General features: G+C 37.3%; 1 protein-coding gene and 1 long non-coding RNA gene across 6 annotated transcripts; one reads left to right on the top strand and one right to left on the bottom strand.

The window, feature by feature from the left end:
* The first annotated feature begins 1,554 nt into the window (after positions 1-1,554).
* Positions 1,555-18,637, top strand: LOC111205375 (serine carboxypeptidase-like 29). 4 transcript variants are annotated; one of them, XM_022701090.2, is made up of 10 exons: positions 1,583-1,962; positions 2,444-2,551; positions 2,646-2,741; positions 2,834-2,926; positions 3,004-3,089; positions 3,173-3,436; positions 3,513-3,646; positions 3,730-3,825; positions 3,906-4,011; positions 4,098-4,518. In XM_022701090.2, the coding sequence occupies exons 1-10, from the start codon at positions 1,692-1,694 to the stop codon at positions 4,287-4,289; spliced, it is 1,446 nt and encodes a 481-aa protein (XP_022556811.2). In that variant the 5' UTR covers positions 1,583-1,691; the 3' UTR covers positions 4,290-4,518. The 4 variants fall into 4 exon arrangements, with proteins under 4 accessions (XP_048636827.1, XP_022556811.2, XP_048636822.1 ...); XM_048780865.1 differs by lacking the exon at positions 4,098-4,518 and adding an exon at positions 18,309-18,637 and having other exon boundaries at positions 1,658-1,962; XM_048780870.1 differs by lacking the exons at positions 2,444-2,551; positions 2,646-2,741; positions 2,834-2,926; ... (4 more) ...; positions 3,906-4,011; positions 4,098-4,518 and adding exons at positions 11,687-11,794; positions 12,026-12,121; positions 12,218-12,310; ... (1 more) ...; positions 12,590-13,005; positions 13,086-13,203 and having other exon boundaries at positions 1,555-1,962.
* LOC125609445 lies at positions 7,141-9,481 on the bottom strand. 2 transcript variants are annotated; one of them, XR_007339737.1, is made up of 7 exons: positions 9,035-9,481; positions 8,693-8,952; positions 8,592-8,616; positions 8,147-8,300; positions 7,937-8,051; positions 7,669-7,849; positions 7,141-7,513 (listed from the first exon to the last, which is right to left on the bottom strand). It is a non-coding gene; the product is annotated as an uncharacterized LOC125609445 (long non-coding RNA). The 2 variants fall into 2 exon arrangements; XR_007339738.1 differs by having other exon boundaries at positions 8,147-8,274; positions 9,035-9,480.
* Positions 18,638-18,757: the final 120 nt, after the last annotated feature.

Genomic DNA, 18,757 nt, shown 5'->3' with positions numbered 1-18,757 from the left:
CGGCACGTGGCGAAAAAATAATTTTTTTTTTTTTTAAAAACAAAAATCAAACCAAAAAAAATATAATAAAAAAATACTTTGTGAACCCCTTTCATGGGGTTCACTAATGGGGGTGCTCTTAGGTTTTATTAGAAAATCAATCAAAATAAATTAAACATTAATTTTTTTACTTTCTCCTAAACCAATGTTCCAGATAAATTCGTATGTTTACCAAACCTAAAATCATCAAAAATATCCAAGTTATTGGGGGTGATTGGTTGGACTGTAAAAAGTGACTTTAGCTTTAATTTTTATCTACAACCTTAAATACTATCAATCATATTTTATCTTAATTTTTAAAGTTACAACCAAAAAAATTAAAGCTACAACAAAAACACACAAACAATGATTGTAAAAATTTTATTTTCTAAAGCACTATTTTTTTAGTTGTAAGAAATTTTAAAGCTACATCACTTAAAGCTAAATCAAAAATTCTACAGACAAAATGTTAAAGTAAATTTTCTACCCTTACAACCCAACCAATCACCCCCAATTACTAAACACTATTTTCATATATAAGCCCAGTATAACTATCCCCTCTGAAGTTCTTCTTTAGGCCCAAATAAGGATTGGTCACAGCCTATGCGTAAAGCCCATACATATATGTTAAAAGTCTCATGATTAGTTGCTCTGTATTTGCTTACACGGATTAGATTATATACGGTCACTTGTGCATATGATATTATGATCCTATCTTTTTTATCAGCTCAAAGAGACCAGGTAAGAGAAAGAGGCATGAAAAGGATGCAATCGTGTATGGAAAGAACATTGGTCTTGGTTTCAAGACCCAAAGAGATGCAACTGAAGGTACAATATTGATTGTATCATACCTTGTCTTAAAGCTTGATCTTGTGATGATGTTCAAAAACGCAGGATTCTTTTAGCATTTGCTTTGTTGGTACGTATTCAACGAGCGTGCAGCCACAAGCTCCGATAGTGCTGGACCCTCCAGGCTTTATCAAATCTGTCGTCAGATAAAGTTCCAATTATAGAGTTCAATTATTTAGTAAAAGTTGAAAATGACGCACAAGATTCCCATGGATGGTTTGATAACTTTAATTTTTAATTATCTTAGCCAAAACGTAAAGAAACATAAAAGCTATTGCTTCATTTATATGTTGTAAGAAAGAAATAGTTTAGTTGAGTAATATGACGTAGCTTAGAAACGGCCCAATACAAGAAAACACGTGAAGCCCTTTGGCACTTGCTTCTATTCCACACATACAGTTTCCGCATCTCATACGCAACTATCTCAAACGCAGACGCAATCAGTAACGCTATATTTAATACCAAAACAGCAGTTTACATACAACACAACAAAACAGATTCCAAAAATCTCTAATTACGAATTCAGATAAGGTCTTCGTAATTAATCAATCATCCAGCAAAAAATCTAACTTTAAGTAATAACAGCTAATTGCTAAACCAAAAACGCCATTCTGAGTCCTTTGCAGTTACGACCAACCGCGTTGAACGTTAAATTCGTTAGGACCAAACCCACACCGCGCACGATGAGTGAAATTTTAAAAAAAGTACGAATCTTTTGGATTGGTCGAGTAAGCTTATGACGTCATCTCCCACATGTTTTCTAATCTTCTGTCTTTAAATTGCACAAATAAATCTCCATTGGACTGTGAACATACCAAACATTGATGGCTAAAACCAGAGAGTCTTGTTTCGTCAACGCTCTCTTAGCAATCGCTGTTCTAGCGATTGCCCATTTCTGCAACTGTGAATCTGTCTTATATGAGAAAGAACAGGCTAAGGTCTCCAAGTTGCCCGGTCAGAACTTCAATGTAAATTTTGCTCACTATTCTGGATTCGTTACAACGAATGAGAAGCTGGGAAGAGCCCTCTTCTACTGGCTAATTGAAGCTGCTGAAGATCCTGCGTCTAAGCCTCTTGTTCTATGGCTCAATGGAGGTTTGTTACATAAAAAACAAAGCCCTAAGCTTTCTCCATTTTATTTATTTAAAGACCTCTCATTTCCTGCTTAATCAATAGTGACTTAAATGGATTTTTAACTCATTAAACATGTTTTGATTGCTAGGAGCTACTGTTATATGATATGGATCTTGATTTTTTTTTTTTTACTTTTGGAGATATGTCTTGTAGGATTTGATTAATTATTTGCTTGTTTCTTATTTTATTGTAGCTTTTGATATGTTACACGTGATTTTCAATTTTGGTTTCATGTTGATTCTTGTAGGCTATGAGTGGCAACTATGTTGTTCTGATTCCTAAAATGGAATCTAATTGGGATTTTTCTTTTCTAGGATTTTAAACACTACTTTGATATGGAAAAGCTTTCACTTTCTTATTCTTCAAACAAAATTAATGGATCTTCATAGCAACCTGGTCTGAGATGGATTGTTTTTTGTTTATTTACTATCTCTCTGTACAGGACCAGGATGTTCATCAGTTGGATTTGGTGAAGCTGAAGAGATAGGACCATTTCACATTAAGCCAGATGGGAAGACTCTTTACCTTAATCAATATTCTTGGAACCAAGGTAAAATTGAAATGAGAGATTATGTTTGAGAGAGAGAGAGATAGATATGATTCTATTAAAGCTTAAAACTTTGGTCCAACTTTTATTTGTGCAGCTGCGAATATATTGTTCCTTGATGCACCTGTTGGAGTTGGTTTTTCATACTCAAACACTTCATCTGATTTGCTTACCAATGGTGATAAGAGAACTGGTAATGTCTTAGCTGCTTAAGCTCATTGTCTTTTTAGATACTCTTTGTTGGTGGGTGGGGGGTTTATAGTTGCGGCTTTATGATTTGCACAGCACAAGACTCGCTTACATTTCTGCTGAAATGGGTTGAGAGATATCCGGAGTACAAAGGAAGAGAGTTTTATATAGTTGGGGAGAGCTATGCAGGTAATAATAACTTGGAAAGCTCATCTTACTTATTAGTCTTTTCATTTTGTCTTAAAATATTCTCTGCCTTGTTATAGGTCATTACATTCCTCAGCTGAGCCAAGCCATTGTAAGACATAACCAAGCTTCTGGCGAAAACACAATCAACCTGAAGGGTTACATGGTGAGCATGTCCTCATTATCATTCCCTATGTGATTATTTATTAATGTGGTTTATAAAGACTTTGGTGAGTGTTTGTTTTACAGGTAGGAAATGGGTTGATGGATGATCGCCAAGACCAGCTCGGTCTTTTCCAGTATATTTGGACGTTGGGTTTCATCTCCGACCAAACATACACCTTACTGAAACTCCAGTGTGGTTTGGAACCCTTTATTCACTCCTCTGAAGCCTGCAATAACGCTCTGGAGATATCCTACAAGGAAATGGGTAACATAGACCACTACAGTGTCTTCACACCGGCCTGTGTTGCAAGTGCTTCCCAGTCAAGAATGCTCCTAAAGAGAAGACCAGTAAGTGATCTTAAATTCCCTCTTAAGTCAAGAATGTGTTGAGGTAATGTCATCTTTTGTTTTTTTTTTTGCTTAGGTGAATAGCCGTGTGAGTGAACAATATGATCCTTGCACGGAGAAACACTCCAAAGTGTATTTCAATCTTCCAGAGGTTCAAAGAGCTCTCCATGTCCCACCAGAAGTTGCACCATCCAAATGGGATACTTGCAAGTAATATTCACCTTACCATATTATCTTAGAACTCGGTTTAAGGCTTTGTAACAATCCTGATCCGAATGTATATGGTTTTGCAGTTATGTGGTGAATGAAAACTGGAACGACTGTGCTTCCTCGGTTCTAGACATTTACCACGAGCTTATAGCTGCTGGGATTCGTATATGGGTTTTCAGGTCTCTTTCTCTATATATCTTTTCTTCAAGTTTTTGTGGCGTTTTGGTGGTTAATAAAAGTTTTGTTTCGGTGGTAACAGTGGAGATGCAGATGCTGTTGTACCAGTCACATCAACCCGGTACAGCATAGATGCTCTAAACCTTAGTACAACTAGTCCCTATGGCCCTTGGTACATAGACGGACAGGTAATTAACAAACAAACTCAACTGAGAAAGTGAGAATCATTTTCTTCTCATTGTTTTGAAACTTTAGTCATGATGATTTGAAACAGGTGGGAGGGTGGACTCAGCAGTATGCAGGTCTAAACTTTGTGACTGTGAGAGGCGCAGGACATGAAGTTCCTTTGCACAGACCAAAGGAGGCACTTGCGCTCTTCAAGGCTTTTATTTCTGGAACTCCATTGTTGTCCACACCGGAGAAGAGCATCAGGAGCGAGATGTCTGAACTCGTTAGTGACTCATGATGAGTTCTGGCTTGATGAAGATTCTCAGTCATTGAATGAAGAAGAGAGGGAGAGAATAAATAAGAGCTTTTTATGTCTTGGTTTCGCTGGTTCTTCCTCTTCTTCTACTGTTTGTTTGTTTGAAACATTTTAATGTTAGGCTCTACTACGTTTCTTTCTACCATATATGAGCCACATTCAAGAAAACACATTGTGTTTATGAGAAATGGAAAAGTAGGTAATGTGAGTATCACATTGGGTAAATGAAAGTCGCATCGAGGGTATTAAAAAACTCCCCAATGACTCTTGGCTCTGCACCTGTGTTATTCTATTCTGTAATAAACCTAACCAGTCGTCTTCTTTAATATCTTCAATACTGTGACAAGGATGTCTAAAATTGGATTTTTAGCTTTGAGAATGGATGGAATCAAAGTTCCCATTGTCAAAAATGTCTTAATCTGAAAACAATAAGTCAAAAAGTATAAATATTGGTTTTTATCATCACAAAATGCGCTTTACTTTCCAAGTTTAATCTGAAAACAAGAAGTCAAAAGTGCAATTTAGAGCTTTTGTTTCAATTGATTTTGTAACTTGTATCCCAAGAAACAAAGAGAATGATATTTTTTATTTATTTATTAAAAATGGTCCAAACCCACGTTAGCAATTATTATTATTAACCGATGCAACATCATTATTATTATTTAGTGAGAGTTTTAGGTTTAAAATGACAAACCAAACATATATTTCAAAAATGACAAATCCACCATTGTTATTAAATTTGACATTTCATAAAGTACTCGGAAATCTACTGTTATTGAATATATTTTAAGCTGTGAACTTTTAGAGTGTTTGGGTAGATTTTTTTAGTTAAAAAATGAAAACTCAAATTTCATTGTTTTATGTGATACTAGGGGTTTGCCCGCGCTTCGCGCGGGATTGTTGACTTTAAACACCACAGTTCAGTCCACCCCGGCAGAAAGTTTGTATTCAAGAGAGAGTGATTTTGAGTTATCTTAAGTAGTATGTGGATCATTTGAAAAAAAAATGTTGGGTGACTGATCGTTTAATTTGAACCATCAGTTGATATGTCATTGTATGTGTGCATTGAAGTGATAGTTTTGGTGTAAAAGACGGCAAAATGTTGTGTGGTTGTGGCGTGTAGTGACATGGCTGAAATCAGGAACGTCCATAGCTAAATGCTTTGAGGCTCTGTTTTCTGAAAGGAGGTGAACCTTTTTTTCTAGAGCGTAGTCCAAGAGGCTGATCTATATTAGCCAGAGACCATTTGGCATGGAAGTTGAACCCAAGAAACTGTTGCAAGCCTCATATTGGTTGCTTACCTGCAACATTTTATACACACTTGTTAGTTGTACGAACCATTGTGCCTTAAAAAAACACTCAAATGCGGATGGAGTTCTGGTGTTTGATGCTAAATAGAGAAAATAAAGCAAAGAAGTGAATAAATCGTAACGACACCATCTTTGACTGGTTTATGTTAAGGAAAAGACCAATATGTCGCCGCATATCTGGTTGCAACCGAGGGCCATCGAAATCTAAACTTAAAAAGGCCAAAGGTGATAACTTTTGGATTACTCATCAAGTTTAAAACAAAATGTGACGGAAAACAAAAATTGAACCAAAAAACAAATCCAGTTTCCATAGCTAAACCGAATTCACTGAAGGTACATGAAACTTAGATTGAAGAACATTCAAAATCAGTTAATCTGAAGAAGCAGACACAGATTTTTTTTCTTAAAAATTCCCCATGTATGTTCACTTGAAGCACTTCTCCCAGCTTCGCTTCCATCCTCCAAGGCTCCAACAATGTCCTCGTAATCCTCTTGCTTTTATTTTATATATAAGCTTTGTTACATAGCCAAAACAAACGAATAGAGACAGATTTGAACGTAAGTCAGAGATGGATTCTTCCTTTTCCATCTACACCATGCCGTGCGAGGGTCTTAGGGGCCTAAGACAAATTTTAAAAATAAACTTATTACAACTATTATAAAAACAATTTTGCAATATGATATATCGCTTTCACCAAATACACAAATCTAACGCTGTAAAAGAATAAAATTATGATATATTATGTCATATAAGTTTATGCTATATTATGTTATATAGGAAAAAAAATACATGAATTCTGAAGGTTAGTTAGTCTACTATGTAGAAAGGTTTTTTAAAAAATAAGTCTGAACCATTAGATTATAAATTATTTTAAATTTTAGGACCTTAAAAAATTCATATTAATCGGGGGCCTAAAGCGAATGTCTTTTTCAATACACTGTAGGCATGCCTCTGACACCATGTCCACGCACGTCTCAGGACTTGCGTAAATTGTATATATAAAAGGAAAAACTATGGTAAATTAATACTCGGTTTCCAAAATGAATATATTAGATTCATTGGTTCACCTGATCGTTACGGTCTTATGAGATCAGGTCGTCACAAGTGGCGTCTTTTAGCATCGCCTTTGAGAATTTGTGTTACAGGGATTAGAGTTTGACAAAGGGTTTTGACACACAAAACCACATATCATTGACAAAGAAAACATACCAGAACATATGCTTGAACATCATGGAGGTTATAGCTTGTCCTGAACAACATAGAGTGTAGGAAAAAGATGTGATGCAAGATCTGTATTTAGTCTGTCTGCCATTTGAAAGTTAACATTAGTATGTAACCTAAACGGCTTTATAAGCACTGCAAGTGTTAATAAGTTCTATGTTATATGCAAGAGTGCATGATTACCGACTTTACATATACACGTGATGTTAATGTTTTATTTGGAAATGATTTGCATTACTAATTGGAACCACAACCAAGACGCTGAGGTTTTTTAGAAAAAAAAGAGGAATAGATTTAAACGAAATTGAAAAGATGCTTTATTACTAATCGAAACAACAACCACTACACTGAGTTTAATAAAAAAGGGAAATAGATTAAAAGAAAAGTAAGAGATGCTAATGCATTATTAGATAAAGAGAAGACGTGGTGAGTTAAAAAAAAAAAAAAGAGAAGACGTGGTTGTTAAAGTCCTAGTAGTGGACTCATTCCAAACGTGCTTTCTTAGGAGCATTCTCATCCGAAGCAGTTTGTTCTTTCTCTGATGCTGTACGTCCGGCAAGTGAACCATCAGATGTAGATAGCTTGTCTCCAACATTGCAAGTGTTATCAACTTTGGGCTCTGAACCTTATGCCATAACTTCAGGTTTCGCTGCTTCAAGGACCTGTGCACCTTCCTATTAATAAGGCAACAAACACAGAGGTTATATATTTTAGATAGCAGCAAATTTACATTAGGCAAAGAGATCAACATTTACAACAAAGGATGGGGAGAGATCAAATATTTTAGATATCAGCAAATTCACATTAGGTAAAGAGACAAAAAATTAACCACAAAGGCTAGCATAGGTGCAAGCTCTCACGCCGGGAAAATACGAGAAATGTGAAGGTTTGGTGCTTTAAAGTTAAATTGAAATCCTTTAATCTGAGCAGGAAGGTGTAGGCAGTCCCAACATTCTCAGAAAGGGAGCGGGGTAGTTCACTATCAACCTCTAAGCATCAACACTTATTCCCTGCAAACCGGTTAACAGAATTATACATGAATCATTACGCAAAGTAATAGTAAAAATTAATAGCTAGTGGTTGATTATAGGTGATACCACAATCTGTGCAGCCTGAGAAGCCTGAATGTTCGGCAGTCTAGCTACCTCCATATCAAAACCAAGGAAAGCCGTTGTATCAGTGTCGTCTGAGACAGTAAATATCATCCGGTACCTATTGTAAGGGAAAGGATATTACTACAACATTAGTGTCTGGAAACATATGGCATTTGCTTCTATTACGGGGAAAGATACACAGATCCAAATTACTTATTTGAGGGCAGCCGCAACATTAGTTTCATTACATGCGAGGCATGTGAATGAAGATATCTCTTGGGAAAGTTTCTTTGAACACCCACCACAGTCAATATAACACCAACCGTCATCTTGCTGAATTTCTAGCCGTACAGAAAAAAATAATTATCTGTCAAGTGTAGAAGAAGTACACAAATCAGAAGAATAATATCAAAGGATTTAAATTTAAATTGACAAGACTTCAACTGAGGGTCAGTAGCAATAATAAATTGGTTAAGCTCAGAAACGGTAAGAGGTTCAATGGGCATGAACCACCTTTAACGAAGACGCTGTATAGTTTGTACCATTACTTGTCAATATGTAAGTGTATGAGCATGGAAAGACAGTCAACAAAAAGGAAATTTTATTTCATTAGGAGTAGACCAAGTTGCATTTATCTAATTAGAGTAAGGGAACTTACTTGTCAAACTCTTCTTTTCCTGCAGCTGTTACGTTTAATGAGTTTATGTTAACACATGCTATCAAAAAATCACATACACTACTCAAATTCAAGATACATACCAGGAAGTTGTTTGTTGGTGCTTGCCAGTGCAAGTAACTTGTCGTGTGGTCGGAATCGAAACAGTTCAGTAGGTCTGGGCCTAACGGGATCTGTTAATTTTTTGGAACTTACCGTATTGAGAGGGGGGCATAGACAATCGGAAATTGGGGTTAGTCCGGGTTACATCGAAACAGTTGAGCGTGTAGACAGAACCTTCGTTGAAGGGGTTCCTGAATTTGGGTATGCGACTCGAACTAACAGATCCTTGCATAATCGTTGGCTGTTTGAAAGGAGAAAATCAGAGGATTAGAAAATCAGAATCGATGTTAACGTCAGGTTTAATCAGAGACGGAAGTGCTTACCTGCTCATCAATGAGTAGCATGTCAAGACTCAGTCGTTCATCGCCTTTCCTCACATTCCTGGTCTCCCAAACATCGGCAAACGAACCTCAGAAGTGTTGGAACAGCAACCGAATTTAAAATCAGCAAGGAGGATGAAGAAATTCGCCATCGTCGATAAGTAGAACAAACTTTTCTTCTGGATCTCAGTGAGGTTTTTCTGTTCATCGTTGCTAGAGGGATTATTTATACTGCTAGCTTCAGGCGGTTACTTTGGATGCTAAGAGGTCGAGTTAATGCTTTACAGTGGGAGTAGTGGCTTTATCACGTTAAAGCACAGATTCAAGGACATTAAGTTACGTGAGTTGATTGAAGCTCTAGGATACTGGAGAAATCAGATTCAAACATACGAAAGAGAAGGTGAGAAGACGATGAAAAAAAACCTAATAATTCACAGGGCCAACCACAAGATGAAACTGGGCCTGATAATAAGTATTGAAAACCAATCGGAAGATGAGACAGAAAACCCATTACAGACAAGACACAGTTTCAGACGCAGATTGTTTCAATGGATGAAACGTGTCAGAATTTGCCCTCCTCTACCTGATGACGTGGCGCAAGGAGTGAGAGACAAAACTCTACTTTATTATTTAAGATTTTAGAGTGGTTTAATAAAAAACCACCTTAATCTCTCCAGTTCATTCCAATCATCTAAAAATTCATTAAAAATCAAATCACCTCAAACTTTAGATTGAATACACCCCATAATCTCTTTCAAAAGATTTGCTTTCGTTGAGAAAGCTAACGTAAGGTTCAACTTTTGTACGTTCTTTCACCATTTACCATCTCTCGTCTCTAGCTAGATTCTTGTATCTCCGTCTTTCTCTCTCGCCAAGTCGCCATGGATGGAGACGATAATAGTGGGGTAAGTTCTTTCTAATTTGGTACATTCATGTTTCTAGTTGGATCAATTTGTGTTCAAGAAAGTATAACTGATGTTCTTGAGTGATGATCTATGCTTTGTATTAAAAGTTGGGTTCAAGAATCACATTTAACTGTAATGCATGGATTAACCAAACCAAAGCTTCTACTAGTGTCAGACATTATCTTGATTCCATAGGAGATGCATACACTTAGCAGATCCGGATGGGCAATACTCCAAGACTAACTCATATTCCAGCTCCAGCGATGTCAGAAGAAATACAAGTTAGGTACATGCAACATCATTCCGGTGGTATGCAATCTCTTGGCCATCAAGTTCAAGCTCAAAGGTCTTACGTTGGAGAACCATCAACCTTTTGGAATGCATCACCAACCATTGATGTCTAATCAGCCGAACCAAATGGGTATAATCTCTAATCTAGCTCTGAGGATGATAACTGCATACCTAATGATGAACCTACAGCAGTATTTTCATGGTCAAATATCAAATATACTACAAGGTGGACAGTCAAGTTCATATGGTGTAGATCTGAGTTACTCCAACCAACAACGGCTTACTCCAAACGCAACAAATGGAGTCACATGTGTTTCACCATGGGCCATCTTCACACCGTGGCAGAGGAGCTCAACACACTAGAGCTAGAGCCAGAGGACTTAGAAGGAAGATGTCGATGCTAAAGATTATTTGAACCCTTTTTCATTCTTTATTCTCGCTTTGGTTGTTGATCTTATAGACATATTTTTATTTATAAGCTACCAATTTACGTAGGAGCCCCAAATCTTTTTAATGACTTTTTTCTTAAAAGCCATTAGATAATCTGATTACATATGGCTTTATTTTTACTTTTCTAACTAATACATTAGAGAAAACTAAATCAAACTTGTGTGGTTTTTAGAGGACAATATTTCTTTTTACCATCACAAGAAGTCAAAACTCAAAAATGTCTTATTAGTAAACTATTCAATATAAAAAAAAGTCCAGATTCTTTTGGATTAGCTTATTTGGTAAATGCTTCAATATATTTTAAAAAGGTCAGATTTTTTTGGATTTGCTTATTTAGTAAATGATTCAATATATTTTAAAAAAGCCAGATTCTTTTGAATTAGCTGAGTAAGCTTGTGACGTGATCGCCCTTTATGCGTTCTAGTCTTCAGTCTTTAAATGATCTTCGTTAGCTCTCTGGTGTCAACATACCAAACAACAATGGCTAAAACCAGAAGGTCTTGTTTCGTCTACGCTATTCTAGCGATTGCCCATTTATGTAACTGTGAAGCCATCTTGTCTCAGAAAGAACAGGACAAGGTCTCGCAGTTGCCTGGTCAAAATTTCAATGTTAACTTTGCTCACTATTCTGGGTTCGTTACGACTAATGAGAAAATGGGAAGAGCGCTCTTCTACTGGCTCTTTGAAGCTGCTGAAGATCCTGCGTATAAGCCTCTCGTTCTCTGGCTCAATGGAGGTAACAGAAACCCCCCTAAGACTTTCTCTGGCTCATTAAACATGTTTCGAGCACTATGCGCTATTGTTATATGATATGGATCATTGATTTTTACTGTTTTGTAGCTACTTTGGTTTGGATTTGATTACTTATGATTTTATTATTGCTTCTAGTATGATACACGTGATTTTATTTCCCCTTATAGTAATGATACACGTGCTTGGATTTTTAATCTTGAATCTTGATTCTTCTTGGTCTGAGATGGAGTTCTTTTTTTACTATCTCTCTTAACAGGACCAGGATGTTCATCGGTTGGATTTGGCGAAGCAGAAGAGATAGGGCCCTTTCACATTAAGTCTGATGGGAAGACTCTTTACCTTAATCAACATTCTTGGAACCAAGGTAAAATCGAAAGGAGAGATGTGCACATTATGTTTGCAATATTGGATACAAAGTCTCCTACATCCGTAGGTGGAAGAGATCCTAAGTAATATACTAAGTTAGATGTGTTTTCAACCTAAAAACAATTGATAATAAGTTGATTAACATATCTCTCCTATAATTTACTTAGATCTCTTAGAGAGCTATGATTCCAATAAAGCTTAAAACTTTTGGTGCAACTTGTTTGCGCAGCTGCGAATATTTTGTTCCTTGATGCACCGGTTGGAGTTGGTTATTCATACTCAAACACCTCGTCTGATTTGCTTACAAATGGTGATAAGAGAACTGGTAATTAATTTTTTTAGCTACCTTAATCTCATTGTCTTCTTCGATACTCTTTGTTGGTGGATGGGGTTTATAGTTGAGGTGTTATCATTTGCGCAGCACAAGACTCACTAACATTTTTACTGAAGTGGGTTGAGCGATATCCGGAATACAAAGGAAGAGAGTTTTATATAGTTGGGGAGAGCTATGCAGGTAACTACTTAGAAGCTTGCCTTACTTTATAATAATCCTATAATATTTTTGTCTTAAGATCTTCTCTCGCTTTGTCCAAAAAAAAAACATCTTTGGCTTGTTATTAGGGCATTACATTCCTCAGCTGAGTCAAGCCATTGTAAAACATAACCAAGCTTCTGGTGAAAACACTATTAATCTGAAAGGTTACATGGTGAGCCTATCCTCATTATCTATCCATGTGTGCTTATCAGTCGAGAAGGTTTAAATTAATGTTTTTGATAATTGTTTGTTTTAAAGGTAGGAAATGGGCTTATGGATGATATCCAGGATAGGCTCGGTCTTTTCCAATATATGTGGTCGTTGGGGTTTATCTCCGACCAAACATACACCTTACTGAAACTTAAGTGTGGTTCGGAACCATTTATGATACCATTTATTTACGCCACTGAAGCGTGTAAAAAGGTTCTAAAGATAGCCGACAAGGAAATGGGTAACATAGACCGTTACAGTGTCTTTACACCGGCCTGTGTTGTTACAAATTCTTCCCAGTCAAGTATGTTGCTAAATAAAAAAAGACCATTTGTAAGTGATCTTAGCCGCGTGTATGATCCTTGCACGAAGAAACACTCCAAAGTGTATTTCAATCTTCCAAAGGTTCAAAAAGCCCTCCATGTCCCACCAAAAGTCGCACCATCCAAATGGGATACTTGCAGGTAATGACTAATGAGCCTACAAAAAAAAAGCCTAAGGCTTTGTAACAGTTCTGATAGGAACAGCTTTTTCGATTTTGCAGTAAAGTCGTGGGTGAACACTGGAAAGATAGTCCTTCCTCGGTTCTAGACATTTACCACGAGCTTAGAGCAACATTATTGCAAGGACTTTTAGTTGAGTCTTAGAATTTTATATTAATATTGTTATGGTTAGGACATTGTTATGGGACTTTGCTAAATATGATGATTATTGGTGGGACTATAATTTGTCCTTAGCTACATAAATTATTTATTTTACTACATAGCAACATAGAATTAATGTGTTAAGGATAAAACAAATAACGTTTTAAAATTTTAAAATATGAAATAGACAAACATTTTATTCATTTCATAGAATATTACACATATTTTTTAATAAAAAAAAAACAGAAAATCATACAAAAACAAAAAATAAAACAAAACAAACAATTTATTCAATTCATATAAATTTAGAATTTATATGTTATTTGGAAGATGTCCAAATTTAGTCCATATATTTTCAATCAAATCATTTTTTAAGTGTTGATGGGTTTGTCTATTCCGTAGACTTGTTCGACGATCCATTGTATTGCCGAGTTGTGAAGGCATATTGATGGAAAATGAATCCTCATCTTCTCTTTCTTGAAATTCAAAAGCGTTAAACTGAGTGAATGATGCTCGTTCATCTTCGACAATCATATTATGGAGTATTATACAAGCTCTCATAATATTTGATATTTTGTCTTTATCCCATAACTTAGATGGATTTTTGACAACGGCAAATCTAGCTTGCAGGACTCCAAAGGCACGTTCAACATCTTTTCGAACAGCTTCTTGGGTTTGAGCGAATAATGAATTCTTCGGACCTTGTGGTAGTCTGATAGATTGAATAAAAGTCGCCCATTTCGGATAAATACCATCAGTAAGATAATAAGCCATACCGTACTCCGTTCCGTTGACATTAAACTTTACTTCTGGTGCTATTCCGTTAATAATGTCATCAAAAACAGGTGATCGATCAAGAATATTAAGATCGTTCATAGTACCTGGAGCTCCAAAAAAAGCGTGCCATATCCATAGGTCATAGGAAGCCACCGCCTCCAAGACAATTGTTGGTTTGTCTGTTCCTCGTGAATACATTCCTTTCCAAGCGGTGGGACAATTCTTCCACTCCCAATGCATACAGTCGATGCTTCCAATCATCCCTGGAAATCCACGTTGTTCGCCGATATGGAGTAATCTGGCCAGATCCTCCGGGGTGGGACGCCTTAGGTATTCTTCGCCAAATAGGAGGATTATTCCGGCGGTAAATTCGTGCAAACATTTTCGCGCTGTTGTTTCGGCAAGTCGGACATATTCATCAACCGTGTCAGCTCCACTTCCATATGCCAATTGACGAATTGCTGCGGTACATTTTTGTAGAGGTGATAGACTTGACCGTCCGAGTGCATCTTGTGTTTGATGAAAATATTCTACTTCGGTGGAGAGACGATGCACAATACGATTGAACAGTGATTTATTCATTCGAAACCGTTGCCGGAATAAATTGCTCGAGTACGTCGGAGTTTCAGAAAAATAATCATTCCACAATTGCTTGTGGCCTTCCTCCCGGTGTCTCTCGATAAAAATACGTTTTTTTCGCTCTTTTGGTTCTGGAATAGGAGCATAGTTGTTAAAAAATTCTTCAAATGGGGTATCAAGATCAATATCATCATCATTATCTTGGTGGTAATGATAATGAGAAGATGAGGCCATTTGAAATGAGAGAGGGATGATTTGAAAATAAAAAGAGAGGGATGATTTGTGTTGCTGAAATGAGAAGAGATATCTCATATATATAGTTAAAGGAGGTGTAGTTTTGATTTTGATGTAAGAAACACCCGTGATACTTATTTTTTTAGAATCATTCATCCCGTGAATGTTGCTTGTTTAGAAACACCCGTGATACTTAGTTTTGATTTTGATGTTAAAAACACTCGTGAATTATTTGATGTACCAACTTGCATACCAAGTACAAAACATATTATACATAAAAATATTACATAAGAAGTACAAGTTCTAGTTGAAGTTTAAACAACAGAAACATAAGTCATAAGTTTAGACAATGCTGCACCAAACATAAACAACTGAAACAACGTGACGACCCTGCTGCAACATAAGGCTACTTGACCATGAGTACAATGGCTATGATCACTAATAGAAAACCCATAACCCCTACAACGAATTCATCCCTTTTTCCCAACCTAGTTATTTTCTTCTCAAGCTTAGCGAGCTTCTCCTCAGTCTCATCATGTAGCTCTTTCACTCGGTTAAGATGTGACTCGGAGTCAGTAACAAATGATAGAGAATCTACCTTTTGAGTCAGCAGGCCACACTCTGTACACATAGCTCTCATCTCCTCCATCACCGCGACGTCCCACCACTTCCAGACATGGCAATCTCCGTCATCCCTGTTCTCACAGGTGTAAAACCTTCTCCCAGGATCAGTTCTTGTATAAGACGTCTCTACAACCGGTTGGCCACCACAATAGCATTCCTTCGGGAAGCCATACTCAACCTCTGGCTGCGGAGGGTACACAACCCGCGCGGCATCAATCTCAGCTTGGTCCAGCATGATATCGAATTCTGTTTCGCTGTATCCACTGGCTGCTGAGTTCTCACCATAGTCCTCCGACTCTGAAGGCTGTGTGTAGCTATAATCCAGCCCCATTTCTTCTGTAACCTGCAAACAAACATAAGTTTTTACTTAATGAAACATAACTCATGGCAACAGAAAGAGGCATTAACTTAATACATAACTCAACGCAACAGAATCAAATAAAGAAGCATTATATTAGACAAGACTTGTTCCCATTACATAACATCACAGAACATAGACATCAAAGAACATTATAAAATAAACTCAACGCAAAAGAAACAATAGGATTATCTTAGACGCAACACAACCACAGAAAACAAACATTGTTTTTTTTTAAGATATTAGAACAACTCATCAAGGAGTTTATTCTTGGCAGATTCTTCACGCTCACTAAGAGGCTCCTTTCTAGTAAGGAGACTGTCTAGTACAGCAAGCTTCGAGAGTTTCTCCTTCTTTGCCAAATCTTCCATCTTGAGCTCCCACATGGTCCTATAGTTCTCAACTGCCTTTCCTTGAGTACTATTCCTTCCGGCTTTTGCAGCCTTTACACCTTCAGGCCTTATCTCTCCCTCACCAACGTTGGTACTTGATGGTTCGGCAGCGTCCTCACCAGTCTTTCTCTTTGCACTGACAGCAGCTTTAGGAGGGTTCAGGTTAATCCACTTCTGTTCATACCTCAAGACACACCACGCATGCTCAAGGGTAAACTTGGTGGAGTTATTAGCGTAGAAGATCTCGTGAGCCACCTTTAGAACGTCATTGTCACTCTGACCGCTCGTAACTTGTCTCTCTGCTGCGGCAAAAGCGGCACAAAACTTGTTGGTATGATCATTTATTTTGTGCCACCTTTGCTTACAGTGGACATGCTCTGTCTTCTCACCAGCCTCTGTCGCACCTGCGAAGTACTCTCCTACGCGTTTCCAGAATGTCCCGGACTTCTGTTCATTCCCAATAACAGCATCCTTTGATGTGTTGAGCCAGGCACTGATGAGAACTTCGTCATCATGAGGAGTCCATTTCTTTCTCACCACACGCTCCACTGGTGTCGCATCAGGTTGGGATGGAGTCTGAGCTTGCTGCGAACTGAAAGGAGGTATATCAGAGCCTCCAATGTTCACACTATAAGGAAAACTTTCAGGAGGAATGTTTTCCTGAACAACATATTGTTGTTGACTCGTAAGAAGGCCAATGTAGCCAGAGTACTGGCTACTTTGATTTCTGGAATCCATACAAAGAAAGATAGAGCAAAGAGATTTCCAAATAAAGCTGAAGGATGAGCTTTGAGGAGAGTAATAACACGCTTTGGTTTTAAAGAGAAATTAAGAGCTACCATAAAAGACCTAAAAAGCAATAACTATCAACCACCTAACCATCATCTACCAAAGTCTAATCACAACTTAATACTGTACTTGAACTACAAAGCTATCACACTCTCATTTACAATACAATCAATTTTCGTTCTAAACTACGATGCCTGATCAGGAGCAACTGTAACAAGCAATAATAGACCGCAAAACATAACTAAAAACCAATATAGTTACTACAAAATCGAACTACAACCTATCAACTCATGTTTGTCCATACCATACACCATCAAAGCATTAATTCATAACAACAACATTACCAACAAAACATGAACACACTACCAAGTTTCGACACTCATTTTTCAAAACAATCACAACTTCGGAGACTAGGCAATATTAAAGCTACTTAAATCAATACAGAACAACAAAATGCGCAACTAAAAACAGACCAAATTTGAACCGATTTCGAAATGCAGATGAACTAATAATCAAAGATTAACAACAAATATCAACCATAACACTCTCCTACCGAATCCAGACACAATACAAAGTCCTATGGACTGAGACAACCGAATCCATAAACAAGATTAACAATAATAAACCATAATCAAACGGATTACGGATCATATCATCTCAATTGACATGCCACGGATCATGAATGGAAGAGGAACGCATACCTTTTGGTTCGAAAACGGGGGAGAATTGAAGGATGTCCACCGTGGAGACAACAGATCAGTCTCGTCTTGCGAACTAACCGAGAGGATCTCGTTTGCGGTGACAAATCGTCGGAAGAATCTTCTTCAACTGCGTCGCCTTCGAGACTGAATCGGGAGAGGAAGAGGGTGAAATGGAAAAACAATGTTGAGACAAACCCTAGACAATTTCGACCCGTCCACAAAAAATGCCAGCTGGCAAGTAAAGGACCGAAATGAGACGTCCCGTATTAAGGCCCGTCCTTCATTTTCTCCATTATTTTTCTTTTTTTTTTAAGCCCAAAAAGCCTAAGGACGAGCCCAAGGACGCGCGATAATGTTGCTCTAAGGTTTAGAGCATTTATGCTGTACCGGGTTGATGTGACTGGTACAATAGCATCTGCATCTCCACTGTTACACCACAGAAACAAAACTTTTTTAAACCACCAAAAACGCCACAAAACTTGAAGAAAAGATATATATAGAGAAAAGACCTGAAAACCCAAATCCGTAGCCCGGCAGCTATAAACAACTAGTCCCTATGGTCCTTGGTACATAGACGGACAGGTAATTAACAAACAAACTCAACTGATAAAAGTGAGAATCATTTTCTTCTCATTGTTTTGAAAATTTAGTCATGATGATTTGAAACAGGTGGGAGGGTGGAGTCAGCAGTATGCTGGTCTAAACTTTGTGATTGTGAGAGGATCAGGGCATGAAGTTGCTTTGCACAGACCAAAGGAGGCTCTTGCGCTCTTCAAGGCTTTTATATCTGGAACTCCACTGACTCATGTTGAGTTTTGATATGATTAAAACATGTTTATGTTGGATTCTATTAAGTTTGTACCATTTTATGAGTAAGTCATACCATCCATTTCCCAGTCCATACATAATTCAAGAAAACACATTTTGTGTTTATGAAAAGTATGTAAGAACTTGTTAAAGAGTATAATATTTGGTATAAGAAATAGAAATTGAACTGACTTGCATCAGTGCTTTAATGCTTCTTTGCTCTGCACTGTTTATTCTCTTGTGTAATAAACCTCTCACCTCAGTAGTCTCTTTCTTTTTCTTTGGTTGGGTTCTCAACTCATGTCTGAACC

This window comes from Brassica napus, chromosome A1, assembly GCF_020379485.1.
Source record: "Brassica napus cultivar Da-Ae chromosome A1, Da-Ae, whole genome shotgun sequence".
Classification (NCBI taxonomy): domain Eukaryota; kingdom Viridiplantae; phylum Streptophyta; class Magnoliopsida; order Brassicales; family Brassicaceae; genus Brassica; species Brassica napus.
The sequence above is the reverse complement of the archived record's forward strand: the minus strand, read 5'-3'. Positions and strand labels throughout refer to the sequence as shown.